Below are 21636 nucleotides of genomic sequence, written 5' to 3'. Positions count from 1 at the left end.
TTTCTTTACTACTTTTGTGATGCTGTGGATTAAACCCAAGGCCACACGAAGGCTAAGATACTGCTGACCACTGGCCTGCACCCTCAGACTCCAGAAAGAGTTATGTAGGCTCATGAACAGCAGAAAACAAAAATGCAAAGACGTGGTAGGAAATTGGCTAAAACTTTTTCTAAACACACACACACCACACACGCGCGCGCACACGCATGCACACACATGCACGCACACACACGCACACACACGTGTACACACACGCACACACGCACACACATGCACAGACACGCGCACGCACACACATGCGCGCACACACATGCACACACGCACACACACACGCGCGCACACACACTAACCTTGATTAACGTGGAGCTGAGATCTGAACACTGCTTTATATGTTCCAGCAGGGGTTCTACTCACTGAGCTACAAGCCCAAGCCCATACAAGTCCTTTTCTGAGACAGGGTCTCACTGTGTAGCCTCAGCTGGCCTGGACCTTGCTCTATCGACCAGGCTAACCTTGAACTCACAGATCTGCCTGCCTCTGCCTCCTGAGTGCTGGGATTAAAGGCGTAACATTACAGCCATCTCATTTCTGTATTTTAATTTTCTGTACCAGCACCTACAGCAATCAGTATATATTAGGAACATATGTAAAACAACAAAATTATAAAATAATGCTTTACACTTGCAAAGCACCGTGCATTCTGGTATATTTATCTTAACTAATTTTTAAAAAAAAAAAAAGCCAGTTGTCAGATGGGGAGTGGGGGTGGGGGTGTCACATGCCTTTAATCCTAGCACTCAGGAGGCAGAGGCAGCGGAACTCTGAGTGTGAGGCCAGCCTGGTCTATGGAGTGAGTTCGAGGACAGCCAGGGCTACACACAAAGAAACCCTGTCTTGAAAAATAAAAATCAAAACAAAACAAAAAGGCAGTTGTACATACAAAATAGTAGTAGCAATAATAATGGTAATGATACCAACAACAACTGAAGGGGACAAGATGGCACGGGACTAAATCCCAGCGCTCAGGAGGCAAAAGGGGAAGATTCTTGAGTTTCAGGCCAGCTGATCTTCATAGCGAGTTCCAAGGTAGGACCACGACCTCTGCAGTGAGACCCTGTCTAAAAAAAAGAAAAAGGGGAATAAAGAAGGAGCTAAAACCCTTTTTCCTTTTCTTTTCCCATTATACCAAAATCTGAGGGTCTGAACCTTCAGGTTTTAGTAGCAGCAAAAGTTAACCTGCCGCCTGGGCTGGGCCCGCCATGCTGCTTACGGACAGTCCTGGCCTGTGATTTTCCCGCAGGTATTCTGGTTTAACTGTCCCGAGATTTCTTTTCGTTCAGCGACTTTCCAGCCCTAAACATTTAGATGGTTTTTCATACAGAATTCTTCCAACTGAGATCCAGCCGGCCCCTGGGGAATCTGGCCTGCAGTCCCACAGCCTCTGCCACACTCCCAACTGCTCTGCCGGGCCCTCACTGCTTTTCCGTGTGGCTAGATTGGAGTGTGGGCTAGCCTCTTGAGGCTGGATCGGGAGGGATCAAGGTCCACCCTGAGGAAGCCTTCACCCCTTTACAGCCACTACAATGATCTAAGTCCATAAATTTTCAAATATCCTCTGAAAATGGGACAGGCACGGATTCCTTGTTATCAAAACTTTGTGCCGGGCGGTGGTGACACACGCCTTTAATCCCTGCACCGTGGAGGCAGAGGCAGCGGATATCTGTGAGTTCAAGGCCAACCTTTGGGTTCTGGTACAGCCAGAGCTACACAGAGAAACCCTATCTTGAAAAACCAAAACCAAACAAAACAGAACAAAAAACAAAAATGTGTTCTGAGCCGGATGTGGTGGTAAGCCTCCTCAAAATGGGGAGTTTGAGTCCAACCTCAGATGCATGAGTTCCAGGTAATTCAGAACTTTCTTCTGACCTCTCCGGCATGGAGCACAGTCATACGTGCAAGGACAACATACAAAAATAATTGAAATTAAAATAAGATACATTTGTTCTCCTTAACTTTTTAGGTTTATTTTATGTGTATGGAAGCTTTGGCCTACATGTATGTTCGTGCACCAAGTGTGTGCTGGAAACTAAATGCAGGTCCTCAGCAAGAGCAACAAGTGCTCTAAACTGCTGAGCTACCTCTCGAGTCCATAATTCTTTGGAAAAGGCACTGCCTTGGACATCAAATGGGGAATAACCAATGTGAGCCCCTAAACTACAAAAGAAATTCAAGTCTCTTGCTCGACTACCTCCCTTCCTTTCCCTCTCTCCACTGTCTTCCCCCATTCCTTTCTTTTTCTTTTCTTTCTCTCTTTCTTTATTTTTGTTTTGTTCTGTTCTGAGACGGGGGTGGGGGGGGTGGGAGGTGGGGGGTTTCTGCGTACCAGCCCTGGCTGTCCTGGACTCCTCCCGGAATTTACAAAGATCCACCTGCTGGGATTGAAGGTGTGCTCCACCACTCCCAGCTCCTCTTGTTTGTTTTTCTTTTACACAAATGTCTCCTGTGAGCTGACTTTGAGCTTCAGATCTTCCTGCCTCCACCAGTCAAGTGCTGAGATTATAGACGTGAGCCACACCACAAGGGCCAGATGAAGATGCAGCAGAATTTCTTACTCCCAGGGTCTAGCGCTGCCCCCCAAGGAGAAGCATGGAACGTGCTCAAACTTCAGTGGGCTTCGCCATAGCCAAAAACTACATCTCTGGTTCTGAGATGGGGTCAGAATAGAAGAACAAGGCTATTTTTTTTTTTTATCATTTTTTTACTTTTCAGGACTTCTGTAACCTTTTGCCTTTCAAAATCGTTCTGACACCAGACTTGGTGGCCTTTGATACCAGCATCCAGGAAGTAGAGACAGGAGGATTTCTATGAGTTCAAGGTCAGCCTGCCGGATATACATACTGAGTTCCAGGATACCTAGAGCTACTACTGAGACCCTGACTTTCAAAAACAAACAGCCAGGCGGTGGTGGCATGTACCTCTAATCCCAGCACTCGAGAGGCAGAGACAGATGAATCTCTGTGAGTTAGAGACCAACCTGATCTACACGAGCTAGTTCCAGGACAGCTAGGACTGTAACACAGAGAAACCCTGTCTCGAAAAACAAAAAATAAAATAAATAACAACAAAATCAACCAACCAAACAAAAAACTTTCTGGAAGAGAGAGACAGGGTTTTATTGGTAGTGGTTCTTTGTTTTGTTTTGTTTCTTTGTTTGCTTTTTGGTTTTTTGTTTTTTTTTTTTTTTTGGTTTTTCGAGACAGGGTTTCCCTGTAGTTTCTAGAGCCTGTCCTGGAACTAGCTCTTGTAGACCAGGCTGGCCTCGAACTCAGAGATCCGCCTGCCTCTGCCTCCTGAGTGCTGGGATTAAAGGCGTGAGCCACCACCGCCCGGCTGCTTTTTGGTTTTTTGAGACAGGGTTTCTCTGTGCAACAACCTTGGCTGTCCTAGAATTCACCATGTAGACCAGGCTATTCTCAAACTCACAGAGATCTGCCTACCTGCCTCTGCCTCCTTAGTGCTGGGATTAAAGGCATGTGCTACCACTCCTGGCTCAGGGGGACAGGGCTCTGGGGAACAGGTTTTTATTATGTATGCCATCCGTGTGTGAGTGTCACCATGGCTTGATAAACATCTTCTAAAGAAACTATTAATAAACTCAGGGCTGGAGAAAACTGTTCTTAGAAGTTTAATCTGATTTACTTTCTGAAGTTTGTGAAAAATGAGCCGTGAAAAATGAGCCAAAAAAAAGCCAAGGCAAACTACATGAATTTGCTGCCCTCTAGTGGCAAAGAGTGGATTATGACAATAGCCCACAGTCGAAGGGTTTTTTTTTTTTTTTTTGCCGCATATAGTGTTTAAATATTACCCCCATTTGAGGAGATAAATATTAATGTGACTACTTTGCCACAATAATTAATTCACTTTGTATGCATGTTTCAAAACATCATATTGTACACCTTAAACATGTATAATGAAATATACACGGTTTGCTAGGCAGTGGTGGCACATGCCTTTAATCCCAGCACTCTGGAGACAGATGCAGGAGAATCTCTGTAGTCAAAGCCAGCCTGGTCTACAGAGTGAGTTCCAGGACAGCCAGGTCTACACAGAGAAACCCTGTCTTGAAACTCCCCCTTCCCCCAACAAGAAATACAGTGTTTGAGCCAGACACATTAGAATATACACAGCACATTAGAAGCTATGCTTAGCATGTGTAAGGCTCTAGGCTACTCCCCAGTATAATACACACACACACACACACACACACACACACACACGTACATACATGCATACACAAATTGCAATATCAGCCAAGCCTGAGTAAATTCACGCCTATAATCCCAGCATTTGAGAGTCTAAGATGGAAGGATTTTGAATTCCAGGTGAGCCTGGGATACGAGCATGACCATAATTCAAAATAAAGAGATAATCATGCCTTGAAGTATCTATATAAAGTGAGAATATTAATGGCCACACTGGTAGTGTGGTCACCAAATTCATAAAGCCCTGAGTTTGATCCCACACACACCACAAAACCAGGCATGAATGGGAACGCATGTTTATTATTCCAACACTTAGGAGTCGGAGACTTAAGGATTAGGAATTCAAGGTCATTCTCAGCTACGGAGTGAGCTGCACACCAGCCTGGGCTACCAGAGACTCTACATCAAAAAAAAAAAAAAAGTGCAAAGTAGTCATCAATTATTTGGTCGTTTAATGATACTTTCTTTTAATTTTTAACTTATTTATTTTTAATTTTACTTTATTTACTGTTTATTTGTGAACAAACCATTCTATTCAGAGATTTGAAGTGCATGCCAGGTTTTGGAAAAAATAAAAAAGCTGACGAGGTCAACAGGATCTAACGCACTGGTGGTTGTGCCAGACAGTTTCACTGACTGAATCACAAGGGTGGGATGCCCAGAAAAATCCATTCTGTTTATTTTTTCAGATGATGTGGCTGAGACATTTACAGAAGACCCCAGTAAGTCAGTCCGGATTGGGGGGTTTGCTTACTGCCACTGGGGACAGACAGAAAGGGCTGAGGGTGACGGTGACCCACTGAGAGATTACACAGCAGCCTTTTGTCCCCCTTAGTAGCCACCCTCACTCCAAGTATGCCAGCCTCAGTATCCCCTCCACTTCTCTCTGTCACCGTCCCTGCACCTGGTTTGCCTGAGTCCACCGCCTTCATTTCAATCCTTCTCTCTCCGTCTAGCTAAACAGCCCCATCTCCAGCTTCCCTTTCGCTCCCTCACCGCCCGTCCTGTTTCTTGTCTCTGCAGATCTGGTGAATGACCCTTCTACAGATGCAACAGGTGATGCTTACTACAGTTCTTACGGAACGGCATGATCTTGTAATAGTCACCGTCTTCTTTCCAGCTCCTGAGTTGATCTTGTATTTTTAGCTCTGGGAAAAGGGGGTCATGGGCGTGTTGTTCAGTTACTGGCAGCGATATAAAAAGGGGGAGAAGCTTGCTAGTTTCCAGAGAGGAAGGAACAGGGCTGACAAGGTGGCTCAAGACGCAAAGGTGCTTGCTACTCAGCCTGAGGAGCTCAATTTGGCATGACAAAAGGAGAGAACACCCAAAAACTGTCCTCTGACCTCCACACACATCTGCTCTAACATGCACATGCACATATGTGCACATGTGGGCACATACATACACAAATTAAACCAACAAATGTAAAGTTTTAAAAAGGAGGGGAACAATGTGTATCAATAGCTAAAATAAAACCTGTAAGGGGCCAGACGGTGGTGGCACATGCCTTTAATCCTAGCACTCGGAGGCAGAGGCAAGTGGATCTCTGCGAGTTCTAGGCCAGCCTGGTCTACAGAGCAAGTTCCAGGACAACCAGGGTTACACAGAGAGACTCTGTCTTGAAAAACAAAAACAAAATGAGACCTGTATGAGGCTGGAGAGATGACTGAACAGTTAAGGGCACGGGTTGTTCTTCCAGAGGACCCAGGTTCAATTCCCAGCACCCACATGGCAGCTCACAACTCTAGTTCCAGGGGATCTGACACCTTCACACAGACATATATGCAGGCAAAACACCAGGCACATTAGAAAAAAAAGGAAAAAAAATCTATACATTAAAGATATTCGAAGATAGGTATGTTAAGATCACCAATATTCATCCAAAAACATCCCCAATTACTTGACATAATTCCCTTCCCCTGGATGTACACCTTGCCTTGCTCTGACGTCAGCGTGCTCCCTTGTCTCGCTCCTCCGCCCTCGCGATTCCATGCCCTTCTCACACCTAATGTTTTGTGCCTTTTCAGTTCTGGCTGATATCACACCTTCCACAGATGACCTGGGTGAGTTCAGATCTGGGATCCCAGGGCCACCAGGGCCACTCTGGGCTTTCCCCAGAGCCCATACGGAAGGCAAGGCAGCTGCTGAAGCACCCTAAACAGAGCTACCGTTTGTACCATACATCCTTCCAGCCCTTTGTGCTAAGTTAATGCTCGTTTGGAGCAAGCGGGAACTGTGCAGTTTAATATACAAAATGCAGAGACAAGATCTCTCGGTGTTTCCGAGACTGGTGGGTAAGGGCAAGATAAGTGTGCCAACCCAGGCGAAAGGATAAGCAGAGGTGGCACACGGAGGAAACCGGGCTCTTTAGAGAACAGGAAACAGGAAGATTTCCTGCTGTTCTTAGGGCTGGAGCTAGGCGTCATACGTACTAGGCAAGTGCTCCATACTGAAATGCACCCCTGAGCCTAGGGTTGGGTTTGGGGTTTTTGGTTTGTTGTTGTTGTTTTGTGGTTTTTTTGCTTTTTTGTTTTGTTTTGAGACAGGATCTCTCTCTGTTGCCCTGGCTGGCCTAGACATAGATCCGGCTGGCTTCAGATTCACAGAGATCTGTCTGCCTCTGCCTCTGCCTCCCGAATGTGGAGGTTGAAGGTATGAGCTACCACACTCAGGTTCCTAGGTTATTGTTAACAAATGTTTTTGAAAGCCAGCTGCTACGTTGGCGTCAACGTGAACAAAGAATTTCTTCTATCGGGTACCTTTTGTCCAGTAGACAATGAGGTGTGCATTGTTACCCCGCTCCACAAAAAGCTATCAGTGGGGTAAGCGAAAGGACGCTGTGAGGGACTGGAAGTGGTCCTCACTGAGCTCAGTTTGGGGAGCAGGGAGGGGTTTTCTGCATAACTCCTGTTGATTGGATGGTTTTCTTGACAGGCAGGAGGGAGAGCGAATCAAGTGAGTAGGCGTGACTCCCTCGTAGGGAAAGACAAGGAAGGCTTGCGGGGGCGGGCGATGAGGCCTGAAGGGAAGCCACAGAAGGGTTTAATCAGTTTTGTGCACTGGGAAGACCCTCACTTTCACCGCTGCAGCCCACAGCTGCTCCCCAACCCGCGGGGTCAGGAAGGGAAAGGATTTAACCACAAGCCACCTGGAACTCAGAAGCAGGAGTCTCAGTAAAGGATGGGTTGAAGAAAGGCCGAGGGAGTGGGCATGAAAGGTCGGCTGCATGTTGTCACATGGCTGTGACAACAACGGCCTGTTCCCAGCCATGCTGGCTGGCTGGTGGTGCCGGTCACCGGAAGAACAACGCAAATTGGGAATGGCGTCTTGAATTTGAAGAATCTCTGAAAAAGACAAAGACCTGCATAAGATACCAGGTAGTCCTGTGTATGCTGAACTTCAGAATTGGGATCAGAATGAGAAGCACAAGATTGGGAATTAGTCAGCCAGCACAGGGGTGTGTCCAAAAGCACACTGTATGGGCTGGAGAGATGGCTCAGTAACCAAGAGTTCTTCCAGAGAGACCCGGTCCTGTTCCCAGCACATACACATGATAGCGCTCAAGCATCTCTAACTCCAAGCCTATGGAATACAGTGCCCTCTTCTGGCCTCCTCAGGCACTGCACACATGGGGTATACAGATCCACATGCAGGCAGAGCACCCATACAGATAATATAAAAACAAAGTTTAAATTTTTTTTTAAAGATTTATTTATTTATTATGTATACAACATTCCTTCCCTGTATGCTTGCATGCCAGAAGAGAGCACCAGATCTCATTATAGATGGTTGTGAGCCACCATGTGGTTGCTGGGAATTGAACTCAGGACCTCTAGAAGAGCAGTCAGTGCTCTTAACCTCTGAGCCATCTCTCCAGCCCCCAAGTTTAAATTTTTTCAAGGAAGAAAGAGAAAGAAGGAAGGGAGGGAAGGAGGAAGGAAGGAAGGAAGGAAGGAAGGAAGGAAGGAAGGAAGGAAGGGTGTGTAGATGAGGTTATCTAGCCTTTTCCTGCTCTTCCCATCAAGAACTCTTCCAGAGACGTCCTCCCAGATAACTGTGCTGACAATCTGGTTCCTCACACCCCCCCACCTCCTGCCTAGAAACCAGATGCACATTAAACTACACCCAGGTCAGCGTGGGCTATGAGCCTGGCCCCTTCTATTCGTTACCCCAAACCTCTCATCAAAGAGGCTGTGATTAGGGACCCCTTCTTATAGCAAAGAGGCTTTGTCTGGGGAGAAGGTCCTGGTCCCCTCTGCTCAGCTCTTGGCTGCAGGTCATCTGAGGAGCGGGACCCTTTGGCTTGGGTTTCTAATAATTTGCTAGTTACTGCTGAGTATGGTTGTATGTACTTGTAATCCCAGCATCTGAGGGGCCGAGGCAGGAGAATCACCTAAGTTCAAGCATTTGAAACTGGGTCACATAGAGAGACCTCCCATCTCTTTAAAAAAGTTTTATTTTATTTTTGTTGTTGTTGTTGTTGAGACAGGGTCTTACTGTGTAGCCCTGACTGCCCTGGAACACTGTATAGACCAAGCTGGTCTTGAACACACAGTAATCTGCCTGTCTCTGCTTCTGGGTGCTGGGGTTAAATTTAGACATTAAGTCAACAAATTCCTCAACTCTCCACAAGAGAAAGGTGAAAGCCAGGATTCTATCTTAATGCCTAAGTCTCTTTGTCTGTGTGGTTGAAATCCACCTGGGGTTTCCCTTCCAGAAGTTGCTAAGAGTCATCAATGTGCTTATTCTTTATTTCTGAGTATCCTGACTGGGTCTGAGTGAATCACATAGTGGTTAGGTGGTGACCTTCTAGAATTGTTAATAACGGAATAAAATGTCTGCCTTCCAGCCTCAGCTGGTGACAAAAATGCTACTGCAGGTATGGTCGTTGTTATTATTACCATTATTTTATGTATTTGGATGTTTGTCTGTGTGTCAGTGTACTACACGCATGCAGTACTGTTGGAGACCAGAAGAGGGCGTCAGATACCCTGGAATTGTAGTTATAGATGGGGTGGGGGCTGTGGACATGCACAAGGTCTTCTGGTTTTTTTTACTTATCCTCTCTCTCTCTCTCTGTCTCTCTCTGTTTTCATTTAGTTGGTTGGTTGTTTTTAGGATTTTGAGACAGGGTTTCTCTGTGTAGCCCTGATTGTCCTGGAACTCACTCTGTAAACCAGGCTGGCCTCGAACTCACAGAGATCTGCCTGCTTCTGCCTCTCAAGTGCTGGGATTAAAGGCTTGCGCCACCACTGCCTGACTGTCTTTTCTTTCTCTCTCTCTTCCTTAAGATTTATTTATGTACTTTATGTATATGGGCGTCTCATCTGCACACCAGAAGAGAACATCAGAGCCCATGGGATGACAGTTACAGATGGTTGTGAGTCACCATGTGGATGCTGGGAATTGAACTCAGGTCCCCTGGAACAGCAGCCAGTGTTGTTAACCACTGAGCCATCTCTTTAGCCCCATGATTACTTTTGTGCATTCTTTTCTTAAGCTTTTCTCCCTAAAGATTTTTTTCTCTTATCCTTTGAAGAGTATTAGGCTCATTTTCTAGTTTCTTTCCAGTTCTCCACCAAAGAGTAGCTCCAGGGTTCTTCATTCCCCCAAGTTCATTTTCCTCGTTTTCGAAATAATCTTCTATCCTAAAAGCCACAGGGAAAGACGTGACCATCTTTCACTGGTCCTCAAACCACCCTCCCCCTAAACTACCTTTGAACTTCATTTTGTATTTAATGAATTAGGAAATAAATCAGCTTGACTGCAGACTCCATGTTACTGTGGGCAGATGTGTGACACTGGTTCCTGTAACATTCTGGTAGTTCTGACCCACAGCTACAGCCCAGAACAAGAGAACAGAGCAAGGGCCCTGTGCCTGAGATTCTTCAGAAAGAGACCACCAGATTTCAGGGTTATATTCACAGCACTACCTGAATAGTCCTAGAAAGACTTTTTTTTCCCCAAGATGAGTCTTCAGAGATTGTTTTACCTACTTTTGTTTCCAGGTTGGGAAACACCTAAATTTCATTTGAATCAATTTCCTCTTGCTCTGTTTTTGGTGAGCAAGAAGGACATACCCCCAAATGCAGTCACTTTTGTAAAAACTGCTCTATATCCCCCCCCCCCCCGCCATTCTGTCTCCCTTCTTCCAGCCCTTTGGCCCTTTATTTATACTTCTTAGATTTGGGATTTCCCTATGTTTTGTGTTGGACAGAGTGCCGGGATGAGAAATTTGCTTGCACAAGACTGTACTCTGTGCACCGGCCAGTCAAACAGTGTGTCCATCAGGTCTGCTTCACCAGGTAAGAGATTCCAGAATGTCAGGAGAACACCTTCCATGATGGCAGTGTTTGGGTCAGTAACTAGTTCATGAACACTCACCACGGAACCACAGACTCCTCCGCCCACCCCTTTGCTGGGGCAGAGGTTATAACCTGAATAGGCCATAACCTATTCAGTCATTTCTGAAGGCGCTGCCTAGAAGTTGGCGTCTAGGTTGAGTGTCCACAAAACAGTCTGATAGATTCCCGTGGAGGTGAGGGCCATCTAGGAAGGAGGATGGTGAGAGATACGGGTTGAATTAGCTGAAGTGAAAGACCCAGTTCTGAGGGGGAAAACGACAGACAGGAGTATTAGGACTTGACACCAAATGAAATTTGCCAAGTGCCCCAAGAAGAGTAATTAATATCGCACCTTTTGTTTTGTTTTTATCATTAAAACCATTTCCATCCCCTGAGGGAAAGATTTTTCAAAATTACCTGCTTAAGAAAATCTAGACAAAGGGAGGCCCGTGGGGAATAGGGAGTTGAAGAGGGACCCTGGCTGGACCCTCTCACCTTCTCCGTCTCTTTCCTCGCCCATGACTTTGGCACTGCGGCAGCTTGCGGCGTATGTACATCATCAACAATGAGATCTGCTCCCGACTTGTCTGTAAGGAGCACGAGGCTATGAAAGGTGAGCTGATGTCTGCGTGGGGAGTGGACGGGGCAGTTATGAGCGGCAAACAGAGCAGACTATGATGCTGTGGGACCCGATGTCTGGTTCCTAAGGAGGGTGCTGGGCAGTTCTTTTGCTTCCCATCAGCCCCTGTTGGAAGCTACACTGAATAACCTGACTATATCCTACCCGAGTATCCTTAGGTCCCTTGCTAGCTAGACCTCAAGCCCAGCTTTCCTACAGGGAGAATTTTCTGAAGCTCAAACTGTTTCTAAACTTTATTTTTTAGATAAAAGAAAAAATCTTGAGTGTATGAGTGTTTGTAAACACATGCACACAGCCCATGAAAGTCAGAGAGGATCCTGGAACTGGCGTTACAGATGGTTGGAAGCCATCCTGTAGATGCTGGGACCCGAACCTGTGTTCTCCGCAAGAGTAGCCAGTACTCTTAACTGCGGAGCCATCTCCCTAGCCCTTCTTGGGCTGTTTAAGGCCATGTTTTAGAAGCCCTGGGGAATAGCCAAGTCATCACCGCAAGGAATAGAACCAATGGCCATGTTGATCATCAGCCCTGTTCACAGCTCTAAAAAGAACACAGACATGTTTGGAGACAGGAGGGTTTAGGTAGGACCCATAACATAAAAAATAGGTAGGACATATTTGAGAGTGGCTACCTTATAAACATTCCCCCAATTTGAGAAACCATTCACATTGCTTAGAATATAGCATTCCCAAGGTAGAGGAAGGTGGGAAGATGTTTAAAGAATAAATTTCGAGGCACCAAACCGTGTGGCTGTAGATCATGCATGGTGGGAACAAACATTCTTCTCACCTTCGCCATGGACAGCCCCGAACGGCGACTGTGGTTGGTGTCAACACCACAGACCCGGTCCCTTTTTGACTCAGCAGCCAGCTTTGCACTAGGTTCATGAGTAAGAGCTGTAGTTGACTTCGCAGAAGGAAACTGGCTGCTCGCCCCCACTGGCTCCGTGCAAGCCACCTGCGAGGGAAACACCTTGACACTGACTATGAGTGTTCAGCGCTCTAGGCACTGTTCAGGTTCCTCGGGGGATTTTACCGGAGCTAGCCGCTGTAAACACCTAAATGCGGGCGGAAGGGCCGGACTTCATTTCTCTAGTTAGGAGGTCCATGGCCGGCAGCTGGGAGTACAAAGGAAACTAATTTTGTCCTTTCATTTCAGTCCTCGCAAACACACCGCTGTGTCAGGTATTAGTGCTGACTTACAGAAAAGCACAAAGAGGTCCATATAAGGTTAGCAACTTTCTAGTAAGTTCCAAGGATCCAGAAGTGGAAAAGCTGAGTATCTCGACCCGAGTCTTTTTTTCCGGTGTGGTTTTTTTGGTTTTGGGTTTTTGTTTGTTTGTTTTGTTTTTGTTTTTTGAGACAGGGTTTCTCGGGGTAACGGTCCTGCCTGTCTGTCTGTCGTGGAACTCGCTTTGTTAGACCAGGCTGGCTTCAAACTCACTGAGATCCACCTGCCTCTCCCTCCCGAGTGCTGGGATTAAAGGCGCGCACCACCATCGCCCAGTTCTTTCTACGTGTTTTTATGCTATCACACTGAAGCATTTTTTTTTCCTTTCCCTTAAAACAAGAGCCCTTTATACGGTCGGGCATCCTCCCATAATGCTCTGCTTTTCCTCTAGATGAGCTTTGCCGGCAGATGGCTGGCCTGCCTCCAAGACGACTCCGTCGCTCCAACTACTTCCGACTTCCTCCCTGTGAAAATATGAATTTGCAGAGACCCAGTGGTCTGTGATCGTCAAGGAAGAAAGAAGGACGTGTGGGGGAGAGGAATCAGGCATTCCTTCTCCTCCAGCCACCGGCGTCTGTCCCAGAGACATGTATTTTTTAAAGTACGCCCTTTGCAATGTCCAGGCTTTGACACTACTCTCTAATTTTCACCGGAACTGGTAACTCTTGTCTCATTTTGCAATACTGACAATACATGATCTGTGTTGTTTCATGGTTTCGCTGATTTCCAGTATCATAGGCAGGGTGGACAGACCATGACCACACGACTTAGGCATGGTCTACACTAGCACTTACAGAAGGGGCCTGGGAGGGCGTGGCTCAGTTGGCAGAGACTTTACCTAGCTTGTGAAAAATCCCTAGGTCTGATGGCATAAAACTGGAGATCAGAACTTTAAGGTCCTCTTCGGCTACACATCAAGTCTGAGGGCAGCATGGGCTATGTGAGACCCTAATCTCAGAAGATAACGTTGGGTTAACACTCTTGTTTTTTTAATGGTGCTATGGATCAGACTGGGGCCTCGCGTATGCTAGTCCAGTATCTCTATCACTAAGCTGCACTCCTCTGCCCTAAGCCAGTCACTGTAATTATTAAATATGTCAGTATTAAACAGGAGTGTGGGAAAGGCTCTGCTCCTCCATTTTGGCTAGCCACACAACTTCCTTCAGGTGCCTTCTAGATGTTTCCTAGATTAATGCCTCAACATTTACATACGCTTCTCTACTCACTTGAGCATTTTGCATGATTGTCCTAAAATTTGCCCAGCAAGTCTTCTTGACCAGAAAGGTCACGGGTGGGTCAGGGGGTGTTCAATAGCTAAGAACACTGGGTGTTCTTCAATAGGACCTGGGTTCGGTTCCCAGACAACACTCGCATGGTGGCTCACAATCATCCATAAATCCACTCCCAGGGAGTCTGAAATCTTCTGGCTTCTGTGGGCCCTGCAGCCAAATGGTACACACATATGCATGTGGAAAGCACACAGAAAAATAAACCATTTTTTAAAAGGAGAAAGAAAAGTCATGGGCATTTTTTTTTCCCAACAGAATATTTTTATTGATTATCCATTATTTGGGAATTCCACATCATGACCCCGATCATGCTCACTTCTCAGTCCTCCCAAGTCCAATCCCCCACCCTTGTAAACTGCTCTCCCTCCAAAGAAAGAAAAAAACCTGCCCAATCTGTGTTGTTCATATGCTCACTGGGCGTTTTCTAGTCCCAGGAGATTTCCCAATGGAACCGAGAATTACCCAGCAGAATTCCGATGAGAACCGCGCAGTGACTATTACACGTGACGGCAGGAACTGGATTCCTCGCGTAGCACAGAAAAGTAGTTAAGTGGGGGCCAGATTATTGCGACTGGGAAGCAGTTGAGTTTAGTGAGATCTGTAAAACTAATTAAAGTGGTGGAAAAAAAGCATTTGTGTGCTTCCCCTGTCTAGAGTTAAATATACTGGTGTATAGATAAATAGATTAAAAGCAAATTGCAGCCACAATGGGGAAAATTCACAGGCTCAGGGCTTCAAACGGGCATCTTAGGTATCTCTTCCTGGGATTGCAGAGATGACTCAGTGGCTAAGAGCACTGGCTGCTCTTCCTGAGGCTCCAGGTTCAATTCCCAATGTCCACCGTGGTGACTCCTCACAACGATCTGTATGTAACTCTACTTCCAGGTGATCTAGCGCCCTCTTCTGGCCTCTGTAGGTAACAGACACTCACAGGGTGTACAGGTAAACATTTATATACATAAAATAATAAAATAAAGCGGGGTTAAGGACACTTTCTCCTCTCTGAGTTCAGTTCCCAGTCCCTGACACCCTCTTGTGGCCTCTGCAGGCAACTGGACACACTTGGGCATATTCTTACACAAGCATATACACAAAAATAAAATAATTCTTAAGCATAAGAATCTTTTCATAAGACTTTTAAATACAAAGTAATGATACAGACATTATTCTGTTTTTGTTTGTTTGTTTGTTTGTTTTGGGGTGGGGTTTTTGTTTTGTTTTTCCACGATGGGATTTCTCTGTATAGCCTTGGCTGTCTTAGAACTCACTTTGTAGACCAGGCTGGCCTCAAGCTCACAGAGATCCACCTGCCTCTGCCTCCCAAGTGCTGGGATTAAAGGTGTGTGCTACCATACCTGGCTAATTATCATTGTCCTGATTTGACCAGTGCACATTGTGTGTGTGTACTGAATTACATGTGGGCCAGCGAGATGGCTCAGCCAGTAAAGGAGCTTGCTGCCAAGCCTTTAGACCTGAATTCAATCCCCAGAGCCCACATGCCAGCTGGGGAGAGAGAACTGACTCCCTCAAGTTATACCCTGACCTCCAAGGGGGGTGCGCGTGTGCACATGCATACACACAGTAAATAAATAAGTGTTCTAAAGAGGAAATATCACATGTTCTATATAAATGTATGTAACACGAATTCTAGCTGGTCTTAATAATAAAAACCCAGAGTCAGATATACAAATGTATACAATTACTATATGCTTGGTGGAAACATGTTTAAAGAAAGGGCTGTGCCAGCTGTTTCAGCCAACTGCCCCCTGTACTTCTGAATCAATTGTCATGCTACATGCCACAAGTGTGTGTACTTAATAATATAAAGTGTCAATACTTAATTGTAGTTTAGAAGGCACTCAAAAATTCATTTTGTTCCTGGGATCTTGGAAACATTTTTAGAGATGGGGCAGGGAGTCTCTTCAAGAGCTCAGCTCTCCCACGCCTATTCACTCCTCCACCCCAGTACTGTGTCTATAGCAAATCAAGCATTTAAAAAATATATATCAAGCCGGGCGGTGGTGGCGCACGCCTTTAATCCCAGCACTCGGGAGGCAGAGGCAGGCGGATCTCTGTGAGTTCGAGACCAGCCTGGTCTACAAGAGCTAGTTCCAGGACAGGCTCCAAAGCTACAGAGAAACCCTGTCTCGAAAAAACCATATATATATATATATATATATATATATATATATATATATATATATATCAAATTTCCAAGAATAAGGTGGGTTTGGTTTTGATCTGGTCATTGCTTTGTTTGCCTTTCCTTTTTATTTATTTGATACAGGGTCTCACTGTGTAGTCTTGGCTGGACTCACTGTAGAAGACTGGGCTGCCCTTGGACATGCAGTTTGCTTTTGTTTTGTTTTTTGAGACAAAGTCTCATGGATGCTTCCATCTCCCGGGTTCTGGAGTTAATTCATGTGCCACCATGCCCAGGTTTCTGCTCCTTCAGGATCAAATTCAGGATTTCCTTCTTGGTAGACAAGCCCTCCGGCAGCTGAGCTGCACCCCAGCCCCTGGCAGTTGATTTTTGTCTTTTCTTCTGTGTTTGCAAAACAAAAACCAAACAAAAAAACTAACAAAAGATGTTCTTTTGTCACACTTTGAAAACACAGACTCTAGCTGGGCAGTGGTGGGCTTTAATCCTAGCAGAGGCAGGCAGAGGTGGGCAGATCTCTGTGAGTTCAAGGCCAGTCTGGTCTACAGAGTGAGTTCCAGGACAGGACAGCCAAGGGCTACACAGAGAAACCCTGTCCCCCCCCCAAAAAAAAAAAGGAAGGAGAAGGAAGAGGAGGACGAGGAAGAAGAGGAGGAAGAAGAGGAGGAGAAGGAGGAGGAGGAGGAGAAGAAGAAGAAGACACAGTCTCAGTATTGATCACATGTTTCCATTCTGTCCCTGTCCCTCCTACCCTTTACTCTTTACTGTTGCTCCTTCAGCACTCCAGCCTTGCTAACTTGCCTCCAGATACGGCCCCTTTTCCCCTTTGAGGTCTTTGGATCCAGCAGCCTGTAAGCTCCACACTTCCTCTCACCTTCCTTTGGCATAATCAAACGCCCGTGTTTTGTCATTTCTTAGCGTTCTTACGTTCTCCACATTTTTTTGGTGAGTGTATGTGCACTGAGTATGTGATGTACATGTGTGGTCTGTGCACACGTGTGTGTGTGTGTGTGTGTGTGTGTGTGTGAAGGCGTGCACCCGTGGACTCACACAAAGGCCAGCAGAGGACATGAGACATCCTTCTCTCCCGCATTCCACCTTATTTCTCCCACCTGGAGCCCGGCTAGAGCATCCTGACTCTGAACCCTAACAGCACTGGGGTTACAAGTGTAAGGGGGACAACACCCATCATTGTGGGTACTGGCGGTGACAACACCCGCCATTGTTTGTAGGTACTGAGGATTTGAACTCTGACCACCGAGCCAACTCTCCAATTATCTCTGCACATTTTGGTGGTGATGAGAACGGAACCCATGGCCTTGTGCATGTTAGGCGAGCGCTCTACCTCTGAGCTACATCTCCAGCCCTGAATTCTTACTTTCATTTGGGATGTTAATGTTGGAATTAAAGGGATTGTTAAAAAATGTCCTTTAGAGGCTGGCCGCTTCCAGGTGTCCTGAATAGAAACAGCCTCGTCCGGCTCCCACACGGTTCATCCTTACTTTCTCATCCCAAACTGAGTTGATCCTACTCAGCGCCTAACTTTCTCAATGTCGCGCCTAAGACATTCTCTTTTCTTCTGGAATGAATGCAGCCTTGAAACTCAAGTGTGGAATCTATTCACTGAGCTCCGGGCCCACTTTCCCTTGGTGTTGACTCAGAGGAAGCTGGTTCAAAGCCAGCTGGTTTCCCTGCCAGGCCACTTAACTTGCGATGACATCAAGCTGCACTGTACTGTGCTGTTGTTAACCACAAGCTCCTCCCCGCTGCACTTCTGAGTGATCTTAGCCACAGCCGGTGCCGGCCAGAGGCTGCGCACCTGCGCAGGAGGCACAGTCCGCTTGCTCCTCGTGTCCTGAAGTGGAGGTGACACAGTGAAGGAAGAGCGGAGCCCAGAGGACACTGAGGAAGATGGGAGAGCATCAGAAAATGGAATCACTGGACAGGAGAGTAATGGCAGGCTGACCCCATGACAATGGCGCAGATGGAGCGCGCCAATTCCAGATTCAAGGAGAAAGCACACCGAGCTTTCCCAGAGAGACTTGGCAACTTAGGGCGAAATGGAGAGAGATCAGAAGCACAGGGGAAAGGGGTCAGGCCTGTCTGTGTGGTTTAGGTGAAGCCTAGCGCCGCCCTTGGCAGGAGGTTCAGCCATTTCACTAGGGCTGTGGCACAGCCGGTATTCCCCTCAGAGGGCTGAGACAGGGGGATCACAGCTTATGGTTTTGTCTGGGCCACTGAGCCAAACCTTCCTGAAATTTATATTTAAAAAAGTAAAAGAAGACCTAAGGACATAGTAAATGTACTGCCCTGGGTCTGATCCCCAGAGCCGAGGAAAGACAAAAAGAAAAGGAACATCTTGGTAAAAATAGACATCTTGTATTTTCACTAAGCAAACATCAGGGAAAGTGTCTTGTTAAGTCTCTCTGTGAGAGTGACAGGTGGCCGCAGTAGTTTTGAGTCTCTTCCCCCCCTTTTCTGCCTTCCCCCTTCCTTTTTAAAAACCAGTCAAGCATATCCAAAGCAGCATTCAGACGACAACTTCTGGGCAGAAACCAAGAAGGGCAAAGCAAACGTTGTTTATATAAATAGACATGCAGGGCCCGTAGCTTCCTGTTAACAAATTGAGCTTTGCTTACCTCAAGCCCTCACGTTTTTTTGTAAGTGGCTCGTAATGGTGCGTGCTTTTTTTCAATCTGTCCAATCGCTTTGAGTTAGGGTCTTAAAGCTTTTCTCCTTAGTTTCAGGTCCTGTCATTTCCATATCTTTGATGTTCCCAAACAACCTTTCATTCTAAATAGCCTGAGTTAAACTGGGCATAGTGGTGCGGGCCTGTAATCCCAGTATTTGGGAGGTGGAAGAAGGTCATGTATGAATCCAAGGTTGTCCTTGGCTACATATTGAGTTTGAGGCAAGCCTGGACTATATAAGCTCCTGTCTTACCACCACCCTTCAAATTAAAAGATTAAACCTGACTTCTACTTAAAAGATTGCTGGGTATTAAGGTTTCAAGTACGTTATTATATACCATATCCTATGGTATATAATGTCTCAATGCACAAACATAAGGAGTTACAATGAAAGGTAGTGAGAACAGCACAAAAAATTGTTTCCTATTGAATAAAGTGATTTATACACATACATTCATCTACTCTTGTGTGTGTGTGTGTGTGTGTGTGTGTGTGTACACAGATATGTGCAGGTACACTTGACTGTGTGTGCCAAGAACAACTTCAGGTGTCATCCTCTGTCTTTCTCCACATTAGTTTTTAAGACTGGGTCTCTCTGAGCCTGGAGTTCACTGCGTGAGCTCCCCTGGCTGGTCAGAGAGCCCCTGGGATCCACCTACTTCTGATCTGCCAGCACGAGGCTGTAGGGTCTGCGCTGCCACAGCCTAGTGGTACCACAACTTCCACGTGGGTGCTGGGGATCTGAACCCATGCCTGCAGGGACTCCTTCCTCTCTAAGCCTCTCTCCAGCTGCTCATTTGGTCTTGAAGATGCACAAGATGTTACAGGGGAAGGTTTAAAAAAAAAAGTAGAATTAATGCAATAAAGCTTGGGCAATAACAATATTAGCTTCAAATCAATATTTTATGGAAAACAAGGATTTTTTTTAAATGTTCATAGAAAAGCATGAATGATTCATGTATGACCCAGAGTATATTCTAAAAAGGGAGGAAAAAAATGAAATCATGAATGGCAGTAGTTTAAGGTAAAGAACAACTAGTTTGTGCTGAAGAGAGAACGCCATGGTTAGGTACACTGACTGCTCTTCCAGAGGATCTCAGTTCAAGTCCCGGTACCCACTCCATACAGTGCCTTATAGCTAACGGTAACTCCAGTTCCAAGGGATCCAATGCATTCTTCAGGCTTCTGTGAGCACAGGAAACATGTGCTGCACAGGCATACACACACCCACAGACACCAAAATTAGTAAACCACAAATGAAGGAAAAAGTTTGTTTTGAGGGGGGTTTGTTTGTTTAGAAAGAGCACTGCAACTGGGCAGTGGTGGTGCACACCTTTAATTCTTGCACTTGGGAGGCAGAGGCAGGCAGATCTCTGAGTTCAAGGCCAGCCTGATCTACAGAGTTCCAGGACAGTCAGGACTACACAGAGAAACCCAGTCTTACAAACCATCCCTCCCCCTGAAAAAAAAAGCGCAACTAATTTCTCAGAAGGTAATATCTATTTGGATAAAAATCAAACAAATGTGCTCTGTGTTCTCACCACGTGACGCGGCTGACATTGAAAAGTCACGAGCTGTCTGTGCATGGTAGCTCATGCCTGTAATCCCAGCCCTTGCAAGTCTCAGGTGGGGGATCTGATTTTGAGGCCAGCCCACCCTACCTAAAGGAAGAAGCTAGAGGTAGGGTCTGGTCACTACAGTACTTGATTAGCGAGTGTAAAGCCTTGAGTTCAGTTCCCAGCTACTTTTATCTGTTCCTTCCGGAGGAATGGCACAGAGTATTGTAATTTCAGGAGTGTACCCCTACACTCGGCAACTAATAGCCTTTGAAAACATTGTGTCTAATGCAGCCCCAGGGATAGGCCCCAGGGCCTTGTGAATGCCAGGCAGGTGCTCCACGGCCGAATATCCAGCCCTTAAAATAAGAATAAGCTATCATTTGTTGTATGTATATGGACGTTTTGTCTGCATGTGTATCTGTATACCACATGTGTGCAGTGCTTATGGAGGTCAGAAAAAAGTGTCTACTCTCCAAGAAGTATAGTTACACATGGCTGTAGAGTTACACACGATTGCAGAGTTAGTTACACATGGTTGTGAGTCACCATGGGCACTGGGAACAGAACCCAGGTCCTCTCAAGAGCAACAAGTGCTTTTAACTGCTGCTCCATCTCTCCATTTCTCCGGGTCCCCCCCCCCCTTTTTTTAGACAAGGTCTCACTGTGGAGCTCTATCTGCTATCTGGCCATGTAGACCAGGCTAGCCTGGAACTCTCAGACAGAGGCCTGCCTCTCCCTCCTGAGGGCTCGGATCAAAGGCGTGTGCCACCATGCCTGGCCTTCTTTTTAGTGTTGTTAAAAATCGGAGGCAGCCTCACTAAGCTGCAGGACTGATGTCCAGTTTCTGCTTCGGCCTGGGACAGGAGAGCAGGCTCTGCCAGCGTAACCTCGCCACTAAGCTGCAGGACTGATGTCCAGTTTCTGCTTCGGCCTGGGACAGGAGAGCAGGCTCTGCCAGCGTAACCTCGCCACGCCACATTTGATTCTTTGCAGCTTAGAATAAAATGTTTCGACTCTTACAATGGCATACACTTTTTAAATTTTCTTTTCAAGTTTTTATAATTTTTCAAAACAGTAGGCTTTCAATGGTGATATTGTTTTGTCCTCTGTTCAGGGGCAAAATGACTCCTAGCGTTTTGGGAAGCTACCTGCTATTAATTAATTCCTCATACATGCCTGGATCGCAGCTTTTCATGGAGTGAGTTCCCCACTGACATCTTGGTTTGTTTTTTCTTCCTGCTTTCATTTGTTTTTGTCTTTTTCCTCCTCTGTCCCTGGGTACCTGATGCCTCTGTTCTCCCTGCTTATAGTTTTTGTGCAGAAGATAAATGAGCGTGTATATGACAATCAACTATTCCAGCCAACTACCCTTTTTTCTGACTCTCCAGTTCCTGGAAAGCTTTTGAGCTATCCAAGGCTTTTTTTTAATTTTAATTTGACTGTTTTAAATTATGTGTCTGTAT

The 21636-nt window shown here is 46.1% G+C and overlaps 1 protein-coding gene across 1 annotated transcript in view; it reads left to right on the top strand.

Annotated features, from left to right (window-relative positions):
- Mfap5 (microfibril associated protein 5) overlaps window positions 1-12978 on the top strand; it is a 34475-nt gene extending 21497 nt beyond the window's left edge. The window contains exons 3-9 of the mRNA XM_042054520.1: window positions 4952-4984; window positions 5286-5318; window positions 6290-6325; window positions 9112-9141; window positions 10480-10567; window positions 11146-11219; window positions 12866-12978. Of these exons, the coding sequence (XP_041910454.1) occupies window positions 4952-4984; window positions 5286-5318; window positions 6290-6325; window positions 9112-9141; window positions 10480-10567; window positions 11146-11219; window positions 12866-12978 (407 nt within the window). The remainder of the gene's footprint in view (window positions 1-4951; window positions 4985-5285; window positions 5319-6289; window positions 6326-9111; window positions 9142-10479; window positions 10568-11145; window positions 11220-12865) is intronic.
- The last annotated feature ends 8658 nt before the right edge of the window (window positions 12979-21636 follow it).

This window comes from Arvicola amphibius, chromosome 2 (genome assembly GCF_903992535.2).
Source record: "Arvicola amphibius chromosome 2, mArvAmp1.2, whole genome shotgun sequence".
Taxonomy (NCBI): domain Eukaryota; kingdom Metazoa; phylum Chordata; class Mammalia; order Rodentia; family Cricetidae; genus Arvicola; species Arvicola amphibius.
Note: the sequence above shows the minus strand (reverse complement) of the source record. Positions and strands in the feature narration are given on the sequence as shown.